The sequence below is a fragment of the Mercenaria mercenaria genome, chromosome 9, assembly GCF_021730395.1.
Source record: "Mercenaria mercenaria strain notata chromosome 9, MADL_Memer_1, whole genome shotgun sequence".
NCBI classification, from domain to species: Eukaryota; Metazoa; Mollusca; class Bivalvia; order Venerida; family Veneridae; genus Mercenaria; species Mercenaria mercenaria.
The window spans coordinates 79,956,280-79,971,098 of record NC_069369.1 but is presented as its reverse complement, the minus strand read 5'-3'; the positions used below and the strand labels follow the sequence as shown (position 1 = coordinate 79,971,098).

Here is a 14,819-nt window from a genome sequence, read left to right as displayed (position 1 = left end):
CTTGAATTTGGTGCTTGTCCTTGATAGCTCCGTGAAAATGACTTACTTTATAGCTCCTTGAAAATGACTTACTTGATAGCTCCTTGAAAATGACCATTGACACAGCCATTATTTCATCTGGGGACCAAACGCCACGTTTCATGGAATTGCACTGTGTACATAATTGAAGGTTCCATGTGCACCGCCACATGAATACATCTGCGAATGTCTCTAAATTACATTCTGGTACTTTTAACATGTGTAAATGTTGAGTTCTGCACTACCCGGGGCTAGAGGGCGTGGACGGTAGCTTGCACTTTCACTACCGTCCACAAATAGACTCAATCAAACCGAGCCTGCAACATTTTCGTTTATGTCATGTTGGGCGACCTGTGGTTTTCCACTTTTTTATCTTTTTAAATAAATAAAAACTTGGAAAAGCACTTGAATTTTGTCTCAGATGTTCTGTATAAATGATGGTATAGACATCCCTGTGTATTTCATACCTAAATGAAAACTGCTTAAATTCATTATGTAAATACACTGTTTTACGTGCTTGTTGTATTTCAGGCAACTAACTACACGTTTATAGGTACAGGGGATGAGGAGGAGTGTAAATCTACAGTTAAGATGTTGTACAATTTTAATGCTACATGTCCACAAGAACCATGCACAGTTAATGGGACTTATCAGCCACCTGTACAGGGAAATTTTTATGTAAGATTTGTTAAAAGTTTGAACTGATAGAAGTGATTTAAAATTGTATCTTGTTGTTGTGCTATATCAGACCTATATGCAGACATCCCAACTTTTTCTGAATGCCAAGTGGGAGTTTTTGCTTTCCAAAGTGGGAGATTGAGGTGTTCAAGTGGGAGATTTTATACCATGGTAATAATGTTCATGATAACGAAGCTTTTAACAAATCTAATGATAATATAAACTTATTTGCCCTTATAAAATCACTGGTCTTAAAAACATTCACTTGTCTATATCTTATTATTCATGCATTTTTAATGTTGTGGAACAATAATACATGAAGCCTTCTGTGCAAAATTAAATAGTTATGGCACTTTAAGCACTATGTCTAAATTCAAAACACCACTGATAATTAAACCTGCACTTTTATTTCTTTTGTTGGAAAGAAGACTCCCCAGGTGAATTTTACATGACAAACAGTACAGCTGTTAGAACTGTAAAAACAAAATGTATATAGCTAAAAGAATAAAAGTTCAAGCAATAGAAAATTTACTGTTTGATTCTCATCCCTGTCAACCAGTATTTAAAACCCCTGGCTCAAATACTTTTATTGATCAAAATCCTGTTATCCAAAATTGAATGTCCGGGTATTGTTACACTTTCGTAGATTTGCCTAAATCTCCAGTTAAAAGGATGTGTTTGACAAATTGTTATGATGCAAAGACAGTTTAACAGCATTTGATAGTAAGTGATATAAAAATTTACCATGACATTTCCTCTTATCAAAATGATTTCAAGAGAAATGTTTTTTAAAACCTAGCAGGTTGACTCGGCGACCATCTACTTAGAAAAAGGTAAAGCCAGTATAATTTCTAATCTAAATTTGATTGAATTTAATTAGATATCTAATGTCTGGATTTTAATTTCAATTGTGACACATTAATCAACACCTGGCTTTGTTAAATCGTGTAATAAACAATAATCAGCACGGGTAGAATAAGGTGCGAAAATATCCGAAAGCTGTTGTTTACAGACTCGTCAGTAGTGATACAGTATCAGATAGGCGCAAAGAAGAGGATTATTTCATAATTTTTGTATGTTTATGTTGTTTTGCTGTTTTTTTTTTTAATCGGGAGATTGAGACTTCTGATCGGGGTGATCAGGTTTTACAACCAGAATCGGGAGAAACCCGATCGGATCGGGAGAGTTGGGATGTCTGTATTATATGACAATGTACTAGTAATCAACTAAATTACTTTGCTTTTCAAATTTCAGCAATTATATGATTACACCTGCATTTAAGTGTAATTCATTAAATGACATTTACTTTACCTATATAATCACAATTACTTTATGGTGAGTTTGGTCTCTCTATTTCATTTTTTTCAAAATGTGTGAAACATAGGACTTTAAAGAAATTGATAATCATATAACGAAAAGGAAGTCTCCAGTACACCTCATTAATTTGATGAAAATGTGAAGCTGTTTAAATGGCATTTGTGTTTTTATTAGCTCACCTGTCACATAGTGACAAGGTGAGCTTTTGTGATCACCCTTCGTCCGTCGTATGTCCGTTCCTGCGTCCGTCCGAGCTCACATTTGCGTACTTAGGTTGCTGTAGGAACAATAGGTAACTGTACTTTTTCTTTGATGTCATTCAATCCTTAAGGCTTTTATGTGGCTATTTTTCTCTTACGTGGCTAAAAGAACAATAGAGAGAACAAAAGAGTAGCCACATAAGTATCCATATGTAGGAACGTCTGTGCGTCCGTCCGTCAACAATTCCTTGTCTGCACGATAGTGGTTTCATTTATGATTTTATTTTAACCAAACTTGCACACAACTTGTATCACCATAAGATCACGATTCCTTTCTTGAACTGGCCAGATCCCATTATGGGTTCCAGAGTTATGGCCCCTGAAAGGGCCAAAATTAGCTATTTTGACCTTGTCTGCACAATAGCAGCTTTATTTATGATTTGATTTTTACCAAACTGGCACACAACTTGTATCACCATAAGATCTTGGTTCCTTTCTTGAACTGGCCAGATTCCTTAATGGGTTCCAGAGTTATGGCCCCTGAAAGGGCCAAAATTGGCTATTTTGACCTTGTCTGCACAATAGCAGCTTCATTTATGATTTTATTTTAACCAAACTGGCACACAACTTGTATCACCATAAGATCTCGGTTCCTTTCTTGAACTGGCAAGATTCCATTATGGGTACCAGAGTGATGGCCCCTGAAAGGGCCAGAATTAGCTATTTTGACCTTGTCTGCACAATAGCAGCTTCATTTATGATTTGAATTTAATCAGACTTGCACAAAACTTGTGTCACCATAAGATCTCGGTTCCTTTATTGAACCGGCCAGATCCCATAATGGGTTCCAGTGTTATGGCCCCTGAAAGGGCCAAAATTAGCTATTTTGACCTTGTCTGCACAATAGCAGCTTCATTTATGATTTGATTTTAACCAAACTTGCACACAACTTGTATCACCACAAGATCTTGCTTCCTTTCTTCAACTGGCCAGATTCCATCATGGGTTCCAGAGTTATGGCCCCTTAAAGGTCCAAAATTGGCTATTTTGGCTTTTGCAGTCATATAGAGACTTCATTTGTGGTTTTATTTGATACAAACTTCCAAAATATCTTCAACAACAATAAATCTTGGATTCCATGACAAATCAGATCCAATTGTAGGTTCCAGAGTTATTTTATATCTGATTACCTCCTCTGATTGGAATCAAAATGGATTTATATCAGTAAGTACTTACAGGACTTATTTGAAATTTCATTATTGTTATTAGTTGGACTGAGACAATCAGGGTAGATAACTATGGACTGATTTTATGTCAAATTACCTCCCTTTATTTCAAATTAAAATTGTTATATCTCCATAACTACTGAAGATACTGATCTGAAATTTCATTTATGTTAACAGATTTATTTGGCAGATCCTTCTTTTGTCCACTTACAATATTGTTTTTTAATTACTTCCCTTTTACCTTACTATAAATAGCTTATTTTTAGTAACTTTTTAGCTCACTTGTCACAAAGTGACAAGGTGAGCTTTTGTGATCGCGCATCGTCGGTGCGTCCATCCGTAAACTTTTCCTTGTGACATCTGTAGAGGTCACAGTTTTCATGGGATCTTTATGAAAATGGGTCAGAATGTTCATCTTGGTAAATTCTAGGTCAAATTCGAAACTGGGTCACGTGTGGCCAAAAAGTAGGTCAGTAGGTCTAAAAATAGAAAAACCATGTGACCACTCTAGACGCCATAATTTTCAATGGACCTTCATGAAAATTGGTCAGGATGTTCACCTTGATGATTTCTAGGTCAGGTTCGAAACTGGGTCACCTGCGGCCAATAACTAGGTCAGTAGGTCTAAAAATAGAAAAACTTTTCCTTGTGACATCTCTAGAGGTCACAGTTTTCATGGGATCTTTATGAAAATTGGTCAGAATGTTCACTTAATGATTTCTAGGTCAAGTTCGAAACTGGGTCACGTGCGACCAATTACTAGGTCAGTAGGTCTAAAAATAGAAAAAACCTGTGACCACTCTAGAGGCCATAATTTTCAATGGATCTTCATGAAAGTTGGTCAGAATGTTCACCTAGATGATATCTAGGTTAATTTCGAAACTGGGTCACGTTCGGCCAAAAACTAGGTCAGTAGGTCTAAAAATAGAAAAACCTTGTGACCTCTCTAGAGGCCATATTTTTCATGGGATCTTTATGAAAGTTGGTCAGAATGTTCACCTTGATGATGTCTCGGTCAAGTTTGAAAGTGGGTCACGTGCCTTCAAAAACTAGGTCAGTAGGTAAAATAATAGAAAAACCTTGTGACCTCTCTAAAGGCCATATTTTTCAAGGTATCTGTATGAAAGTTGGTCTGAATGTTCATCTTGATGATATCTAATGAAAATTCGAAACAGGGTCATGTGCAGTCAAAAACTAGGTCAGTAGGTCTAAAAATAGAAAAACCTTGTGACCTCGCTAGAGGCCATACTTTTGAATGGATCTCCATAAAATTGGTCAGAATGTTCATCTTGATGATATCTAGGTCAAGTTCGAAAGTGGTTCACGTGCCATCAAAGGTAGGTCAGTAGGTCAAATAATGAAAAAACGTTTTGACCTCTCTAGAGGCCATATTTTTCATGGGATCTGTATGAAAGATGTCTGAATGTTTATCTTGATGATATATAGGTCATGTTTGAAACTGGGTCAACTGCGATCAAAAACTAGGTCAGTAGGTCTTGAAATAGAAAAACCTTGTGACCTCTCTAGAGGCCATACCCTTGAATGGATCTTCATGAAAATTGGCCAGAATGTTCACCTTGATGATATCTAGATGAAGTTTGAAACTGGGTCACATGCCTTAAAAAATTAGGTCAGTAGGTCAAATAATAAAAAAACCTTGTGACCTCTCTAGAGGCCATACTTTTCATGGGATCTGTATGAAAGTTGGTCTGAATATTCATCTTGATGATATCTAGATCAAGTTTGAAACTGGATCAACTGCGGTCAAAAACTAGGTCAGTAGGTTTAAAATTATTAAAATCTTCTGACCTCTGTTAGAGGCCATATTTTTCAATGGATCTTCATGAAAATTGATCTAAATGTTCACCTTGATGATATCTAGATCAGTTTCGAAACTGGATCATGTGCGGTCAAAAACTAGGCCAGTAGGTATAAAAATAGAAAAACCTTGTGACCTCTCTAGAGGCCATATTTTTCATGAGATCTTCATGAAAATTAGTGAGAATGTTCACCTTGATGATATCTAGGCAAAATTCAAAACAGGGTCACGTACCTGCGAAAACTAGGTCAATAGGTCAAATAATAGAAAATCTTTGTGACCTCTCTAGAGACCATATTTTTCAATGGATCTTCATGAAAATTGGTCAGAATTTTTATCTTGATAATATCTAGGTCAAGTTCAAAACTGGGTCACATGAGCTCAAAAACTAGGTCACTATGTCAAATAATAGAAAAAACGACGTCATACTCAAAACTGGGTCATGTGGGAAGAGGTGAGCGATTCAGGACCATCATGGTCCTCTTGTTTATTATTGGCCATAGGGAAAACACGAGACCAGTTTTCTGTGGTACAACATGGATGGTACCTCCAATTTTTAGGCGTATTTTAACATATCTATACCTGATAAGATTTTTTTTTTCTTTTTGGTTAAATTTCTTCCCTTTGTTGTTCCTGTCCTTTGGGCTTAGATATTTTTTCTGAGGACCTTCTTGTCCTCAAGTGCAATGATAACAGGTGAACGATATAGGGCCATCATGGCCCTCTTGTTTGGATATGACATCATTTTTAGCTCACCTGTCACGAAGCGACAAGGTGAGCTTTTGTGATCGCGCAGTGTCCGTCGTCCGTCCGTCTGTGCGTAAACTTTTCCTTGTGACATCTGTAGAGGTCACATTTTTCATGGGATCTTTATGAAAATGGGTCAGAATGTTCATATTGGTAAATTCTAGGTCAAGTTTGAAACTGGGTCACGTGCCTTTAAAAACTAGGTCAGTAGGTCTAAAAATAGAAAAACCTTGTGACCTCTCTAGAGGCCATAATTTTCAATGGATCTTCATGAAAATTGGTCAGAATCTTCACCTTGATGATATCTAGTTCAAGTTCGAAACTGGGTCACGTGTGGGCAAAAACTAGGTCAGTAGGTCTAAAAATAGAAAAACCTTGTGACCTTTCTAGAGGCCATATATTTCATAAGATCTTCATGAAAGTTGGTCAGAACGTTCACCTTGATGATATCTAGGTCAAGTTCGAAACTGGGTCACGTGCCATCAAAAACTAGGTCAGTAGGTCAAATAATAGAAAAACCTTGTGACCTCTCTAAAGGCCATATTTTTCATGGGATCTGTATGAAAGTTGGTTTGAATGTTCATCTTGATGATATCTAGGTCAAGTTCGAAACTGGATCAAGTGCGGTCAAAAACTAGGTCAGTAGGTCTAAAAATAGAAAAACCTTGTGACCTCTCTAGAGGCCATATATTTCATGAAATCTTCATGAAAATTGGTCAGAATGTTCACCTTGATGATGTCTAAATTGAGTTCGAAAGTGGGTCATGTGCCTTCAAAAACTAGGTCAGTAGGTCAAATAATAGAAAAACTTTGTGACCCCTCTAGAGGCCATATTTTCCATGGGATCTGTATGAAAGTTGGTCTGAATGTTCATCTTGATGATATCTAGATCAAGTATGAAAGTGGGTCAAGTGCCATCAAAAACTAGGTCAGTAGGTCAAATAATAGAAAAACCTTGTGACCTCTCTAAAGGCCATATTTCTCAATGGATCTTCATGAAAGTTGGTCTGAATGTTCATCATGATGATATCTAGGTCAAGTTCGAAACAGGGTCATGTGCGGTCAAAAACTAGGTCAGTAGGTCTTAAAATAGTAAAACCTTGTGACCTCTCTAGAGGCCATACTTGTGAATGGATCTCCATAAAAATTGGTCAGAATGTTCATCTTCAGGGTTTTTTCTTGCTGTTTTGGGAACATAGCCTATACCCCCAAAATTGGGAATTTTAACGCGTAAATGTTCCAGATTGGGAAATATTTAGTCCCATAGGATATAGTAAGGATGTGTTTAAGCACTTTCTCATACACTTGTTTCACATTGTACAACCTCTTGAACATACTGCCATTACAAAATTGTCCATAATTTAGTCAATGTTTTTGCAGTTTTGATGATTTTTTTTTTCAGAATGTAGATTGGGAATTTTTGCACTCATTTTGGGAAAAAAACATACTTTTTGGCATTGGGAATATAGCTCAATAACGGCTATAAAAACGGCTGAAAAAAATCCCTGATCTTGATGATATCTAGGTCAAGTTCGAAAGTGGGTCACGTGCCATCAAAAAGTAGGTCAGTAGGTCAAATAATGAAAAAACTTTGTGACCTCTCTAGAGGCCATATTTTTCATGGGATCTGTATGAAAGTTGGTCTGAATATTTATCTTGATATCTAGGTCATGTTTGAAACTGGGTCAACTGCGATCAAAAGCTAGGTCAGTAGGTCTTGAAAAAGAAAAACCTTGTGACCTCTCTAGAGGCCATACCCTTGAACGGATCTTCATGAAAATTGGTCAGAATGTTCACCTTGATGATATCTAGGTCAAGTTTTAAACTGGGTCACGTGCCTTAAAAAACTAGGTCAATAGGTTAAATAATAGAAAAACCTTGTGACCTCTCTAGAGACCATATTTTTCAATGGATCTTCATGAAAATTGGTCAGAATTTTTATCTTGATAATATCTAGGTCAAGTTCAAAACTGGGTCACATGAGCTCAAAAACTAGGTCACTATGTCAAATAATAGAAAAAAACGATGTCATACTCAAAACTGGATCATGTGGGAAGGGGTGAGCGATTCAGGACCATGATGGTCCTCTTGTTGTGCTTTTACTAGGATATGACATCATTTTTATGCTTTTATTAGGATATAACATCATTTCTGTGCTTTCATTAGGATATGAATAGTTATACAAGCTATGTAATGCTTCATGTAATACCTTTAAAAGGGGTATCCTGCTCAAGATTTATGTTTTGAAAACTTTTATTTACTTTTTTTTTCAGGCTTTCTCAAGTTTCTTCTATGAAATGGATTTTCTTAATTTAACAAGGAAAAAAGCATCATTGAAGACATTTACCACAGAGTTATCAAAGCTATGTAACACTTCATGGGAAGAGGTAAGACATTTACTGCAGAGTTATACAAAGCTATGTAACACTTCATGGGAAGAGGTAAGACATTTACTGCAGAGTTATACAAGCTATGTAATGCTTCATGGGTAGAGGTAATACATTTACTGCAGAGTTATACAAGCTATGTAATGCTTCATGGGAAGAGGTAAGACATATACTGCAGAGTTACACACAAGCTATGTAATGCTTCATGGGTAGAGGTAATACATTTACTGCAGAGTTATACAAGCTATGTAATGCTTCATGGGAAGAGGTAAGACATATACTGCAGAGTTACACAAGCTATGTAATGCTTCATGGGTAGAGGTAATACATTTACTGCAGAGTTACACAAGCTATGTAATGCTTCATGGGAAGAGGTAAGACATATACTGCAGAGTTATACAAGCTATGTAATGCTTCATGGGAAGAGGTAAGACATTTACTGCAGAGTTATACAAGCTCTGTAACGCTTCATGGGAAGAGGTAAGACATATACTGCAGAGTTACACAAGCTATGTAACGCTTCATGGGAAGAGGTAAGACATATACTGCAGAGTTACACAAGCTATGTAACGCTTCATGGGAAGAGGTAAGACATATACTGCAGAGTTACACAAGCTATGTAACGCTTCATGGGAAGAGGTAAGACATTTACTGCAGAGTTACACAAGCTGTGTAACGCTTCATGGGAAGAGGCAAGACATATACTTCAGAGTTACACAAGCTCTGTAATGCTTCATGGGAAGAGGCAAGACATATACTGCAGAGTTACACAAGCTGTGTAACACTTCATGGGAAGAGGCAAGACATATACTGCAGAGTTATACAAGCTGTGTAATGCTTCATGGGAAGAGGTAAGACATATACTGCAGAGTTGTACAAGCTATGTTATGCTTCATGGGAAGAAGTAAGACATTTACCTCAGAGTTATCATGGCTATGTAACACTTTGTGGGTAAAGGTAAAACATTTACGACAGAATATTCAAACCTATGTAATGCATCATGGGAAGAGTTAAGAACTTTATTGTTTAGTTATCAAAGCTATTTAACACTTTATGGAAAGAGGTAAGGTTATTAAAGCTATGTAACTCATCATTGGAAGAGGTAAGTCATTTACCACCTCTTTATCAAACCTATGTAACATTTTGTGGGAAAAAATAAGACATTTACCACAGAATTATCGAAGCTATGTAACACTTCATGGGAAAAGGTTGGACATTTGCTGCAGATTTATCAATCTATGTAATTCTTTATGGAAAGAGGTAAGACATGTATACAGAGGACATGTAACACAGAATGTAGAAACCATTAAAGTCTTATTTCCCTGTAGTTGCAGATGTAGGTTAGAAGAGGTTAACAGTAACAGTCATTGTGCTGAAATAGTGCAGTTTAAATTGTCTGTTGATGCTTATTTAAAGCTTTTGATAATAATATGTCATTTTCAGCTGGATGGTCCAGCATTCATGATCCGGTTTGTTCAAATGGGGGTCTAGTGGCCTATGTTTTGTTTTTATACAGTTGTTACCATTCATGATTTAGTGTGTGTTTTATGTTTTTAAGGTCAAAAGTCAATTAAAAGTGAGTGACTTGGAGCCACTATGGCCATGCTGTTATTGTTCTCAAAACAAGTACTAATATTGCTTTATCTGTAAATTAGTTGCTTTTTGGGAAGCATTGGTTTTTGAGCAGCAAAGATGCACAAAACTTCTCCCATTGCCTGCATCTCATTGTGTGTTTAAAAGTTTGTGCACAGTTATTTCAAAGCACTGTTTGATTTTATCGACTGTTGGTATACAAATTAGTTGCTTTAAGAACTAAATCTGTGTTCATAATTATTGATTTGGCAGTTTATAGGAATCTTCCACCTAATGAAGGTACCAATGAAAATATCTGACTAGAGGGGAACTGTTTAGATGGTAACGAGGCTTTTCAGAGTTACCATAAAACAGTTTCCCTGAGAGCCAGATATTTCCATCTGCACCTTCAGTTAGTGGAAGATTCTTTTTCTTGCATCCCGTATTCTTCAATAAATACTGGTAGAGAAAATAAAGGAAAATGAATACTTTATTTTAAGCAGTATTTTATTATAATAGCATATGAATTTACACATTCATTCATTAAATTACAGCATGTCAGTCATCTTACACTCCAGGGTTTAAGACGAGTTTTTCTAGCACAGGCAAAAACATGGGAAAATCCTGTCTGGCATGCAAGAAAAACAGTTATTTCATAAAAGATCTTAGCAACAGCCAAAACTAGTGTCCTTCAGTATTGGAGGTTGCATTATTATTATTTTATATTATTATTATCACGGGGGAGGAAGTGTCACACGAAGGATGGAGTTCTTCTGATAACCTGTCATGTTTTCTTCTGATAACTGTTACGGAGTTCCTGGAAAATGTTACAGAGTTCGTCTGATTTCTGAATGACGTGCCAAGGAATCGTAGGAAAAAATGGTAATTATTTATCTTTAAATAGAGAGAATGTGGTGTAAAACTAAAGTTTGATGATCAAGGTTGCCTGATGTCTTGTGCTGTGTGTCAGAAAAACTGTTTAGTCTAATAATCAGCGCCACTACTTTGAAAAGAAGACGTTTTGAGTAAAATATCGAAATCGTTTGCTCATTCATACGATGATATTATTCTTCTTATTCACGTTCTTCATCCGCAGCAGAAGCAATAGAATAATTTTAGTGCAAAGTTGCAGACATGTACCACTTTCTAACAATTTTATGCACGATTTTTCAAATGTTACGGAATTCCGGTGATAACTCTGATGATGTCACAGAGTTCTTATGATAACTTTTATTACTGCCAGGGTGTTTCTTGAGCTATGTTTTTCAAATTGTTAATGGTTAAACTACGAAATATGGTTCTCTATAGTAAAAGTTCAGTACCACATGCAATCTCAACCATCAACATAATACTGTAGCATGTGTGATTTGACTAGAGCATGACCATACTATGAGAATATGGAAATAACTCTAAATTAAAATCGTTATTGTATGATATTTGTTGACTAGGGACCATAATTTGCCACACGACAGTAGATTATACTCCATAATCAACAAAAATCGTACAATAACTAATTAATACTTAAACGGCGACAAGAAATTATTTTAAAACACACCAATATTGTAGCCCCAAATGTACAATATACATAAAATTTATCAAGGATAATTGTGTTTGCGACTTTGCTAATGTTAATCGCATGACTATTTTCATAAAAGCATTTAACTTTAATCCGAACGCCTTCGCATACAGTTGTATTCATATCAAAAGAATTTTTATAAAGAATGTAATAATGATAAAAAATAATGCTATATAGTATGATTTACCATGATAATTATAACTTTACCATCATAATTTTTTTAATCCTTCATATAGCTGACATTGAAAAAGTACAGTCACAATGCGACACTACACAACACAGAGAGCGAGCTACCGCTTCATGTGTAATCAATTGACATGAGTCATATGATGCTATAGCATATTTACCACAGATTCGAGGCAGATAACCGACATGTTCGTAATGTGACAGGCGTTAATACTGCAGTATTGTCATTACATCTTACAGAATGCCTATAATTTTCGATGCGCTGAATACTGCGTACCAAATAGGGGGTTGTCATCCTCATACGTGCATATACTATTTGTCATATAGAATATCATAATGAGTGAATAATGTGAATTTTAAAGTGCTATCTAAATAGAATGGTATTTTAGAGTTTAGCTGGAAATATTATAAAGTAAGAGGATTCTGCACTTTCTTACAGTAGAATCCACAAGGTAATTTCCAAGCCAATTAAATGAAAATAAGAGTATATTTCTGTAACTGTTTAACACTGTACATCATTTATGTGCAATTTGTATTTAGAAAATTAACCATAGTTAGCCAGGTCATCATTATGAGCGTACACAGTCCCTTTAAAAGTAACATCTAGTCAGAATAACAAATATAACACTAAAAACTTATCATTGGAACTCAAAAAACACACATACCGTACATTATATAACCACAATACTGTGCCTTGGATAAATATATTACGTTAGAACATCGTTAACACCCTTTTTAAATAATAAAATTAGCTAAAACGTATCTTAACATAGCTCAAGAAACACCCTTGCAGTAATAAAAGTTATCATAAGAACTCTGTGACATCTTCAGAGTTATCACCGGAATTCCGTAACATTTGAAAAATCGGGCATAAAATTGTTAGAAAGTGGTATATGTTTGCAACTTTGCACTAAAATTATTCTATTGCATGTGCTGCGGATGAAGAACGTGAATAAGAAGAATAATATGTATGAATGAGCAAACGATTTCGATATTTTACTCAAAATGTCTTCTTTTCAAAGTAGTGGCGCTGATTATTAGACTTAACAGTTTTTTCTGACGCATAGCACAAGACATCAGGCAACCTTGATCATCAAACTTTAGTTTTACACCACATTCTCTATATTTAAAGATAAATAATTACCATTTTTTCCTACGATTCCTTGGCACGTCATTCAGAAATCAGACGAACTCTGTAACGTTTTCCAGGAACTCCGTAACAGTTATCAGAAGAAAACATGACAGGTTATCAGAAGAACTCCATCCTTCGTGTGACACTTCCTCCCCCGTGATTATTATACCAGATTTATATAGCGCCCTTTTCATGATAAACACGTTCAAAGGCGCTTTACATATAGCAGACGCAGCCACAAAGGGTGCGAAATTCATCCTCTACTAGTACAGACACAGAGCGATCTGACAAGAGGGACAGAGTGAGATAAAGCCCCAAGAACAGACAGAGAGAACGTTTTTAGATACAGACATGTCCGGCTAACTTAGCCTAGCTCTTTGCGAATAGACAGTCTGGTTCTTTAACGTGCCCGGTGTATAGCACTGATACACGCGAAGTCGTCTTTCCTGGGAAGAACCAGTTCAGGCCTCTAGCTAGGTGGGAGACAGTCAAGAGCATCTCAGAAATTTCCAGTGCCTGGACCGAGATTCGAACCCCGGACCTCTGGATTGACAATCAAGCGTGTTACCACTAGACCACCAGCCCACCTAATTTAGAATGGTTGCTCTTTGTTTATTAGTCTGAGACCCTGGAAATAATGTCATCCATGCTACATCTGAAAAATAATTTTGACTGTTCCTCTCAAAGAATCTTGCAGTTAACTGTATAATGGTAGGCATACTGTAACTTTTTATGTTCTGTTTACCATTGTAGGTATCCCATATGCCAGCAGGTAACAACGGCAGCATGTTGGGTTGGTACTGTTTTGAAGGACATTTTATAAGAACATTACTTGTTGATGCATACAAATTTGACAACATTACCTGGGAGAATATAAATTTTGTGAAAAAGGTAAAGTGATATTTTTTATTTATTTCAAATTTTTGAGGAAAATTAAACTAGTATTAGTTGAAAACCACTCTGTCATTGGTGACTGTCAGTTGTTATCAGCCAAATAAATCACTTGTTGAATACATAGTTCAGTAAAAATTCAGTTCATTGATATTGACGTATTTTTATATCATACAAAGTTATTACATGCAAGCTCACAGCAACATGGCACGATTGTATATTTTGTAACATAATTATATTGCTTTTTTACATGTTTGACGTTGAATTTTTTATGTTTTGACAGGAAAAGCTAACATATGATAAAAAGAATATTACATTTGTGACTTTCCGCATTGAATTTATTAAACTGGAATAAAATTGATAAAATGCTAGGCACTCATATAAAATCCTCTATTTATAAATATAAGTGAAAACGTTTATAATTAATTTATTTTGGCCAAAATGGCATAACATATTTTGGACCTTCCTGTCCAGGATAAAGTATAAAAATATTTTATCTGTTTATTGTGAGGGGTGAATGAGACAGAAGGGCTCTTAATTCTTCATTGTTAAACTTTACATAGACTGATTTTCAGTGAATATGGCCGACATAGCCATACTAGGGGTAATTCTACATAACAAGACTCTGCATGTTAAGATTTTATCATTTTATGGACAGTTAATGACGCATTTTAATATCCTGTAAATATTTTCTGCCCTTATTTGGAATTTTTATTGTTGTACAGTTTGGGTCAAAATTCCATGTACTTCTTTAGGTAGATAGATAGATAGATAGATATTGACAAAATTTTGATTGAAACTGTTAAATTGATTGAATCAAAGCCAACTCCAGATAAACAACTCAAATAATTTTTAGAGCAGTATTGTTTAAATAAAGGTACAGAAGTAGAAAAAAAAACGTCATTTAAATAAAATAATCATGAAACTGTAGTTTTATTATATGGATGTGAAAAGGAAAAGGGACATATTATGTGAACACCTGTAACAGTGAGCGAACAGGCAGCATCTGCTGCTCTTTAAAGTACAGTTCTCCAAATGTTCAACAGAACTTATGGCAGTGTTTATGGTCA

At 35.6% G+C, this 14,819-nt stretch overlaps 1 protein-coding gene across 4 annotated transcripts in view; it reads left to right on the top strand.

The window, feature by feature from the left end:
- LOC123547562 (ectonucleoside triphosphate diphosphohydrolase 8-like) overlaps nt 1–14,819 on the top strand; it is a 57,813-nt gene that overhangs the window by 36,644 nt on the left and 6,350 nt on the right. For all 4 annotated transcript variants that reach the window (XM_045334757.2, XM_053551831.1, XM_053551833.1 and 1 more), the window contains 3 exons: nt 550–696; nt 8,279–8,392; nt 13,612–13,749. In XM_045334757.2, coding sequence (XP_045190692.2) covers nt 550–696; nt 8,279–8,392; nt 13,612–13,749 — 399 coding nt within the window. The remainder of the gene's footprint in view (nt 1–549; nt 697–8,278; nt 8,393–13,611; nt 13,750–14,819) is intronic.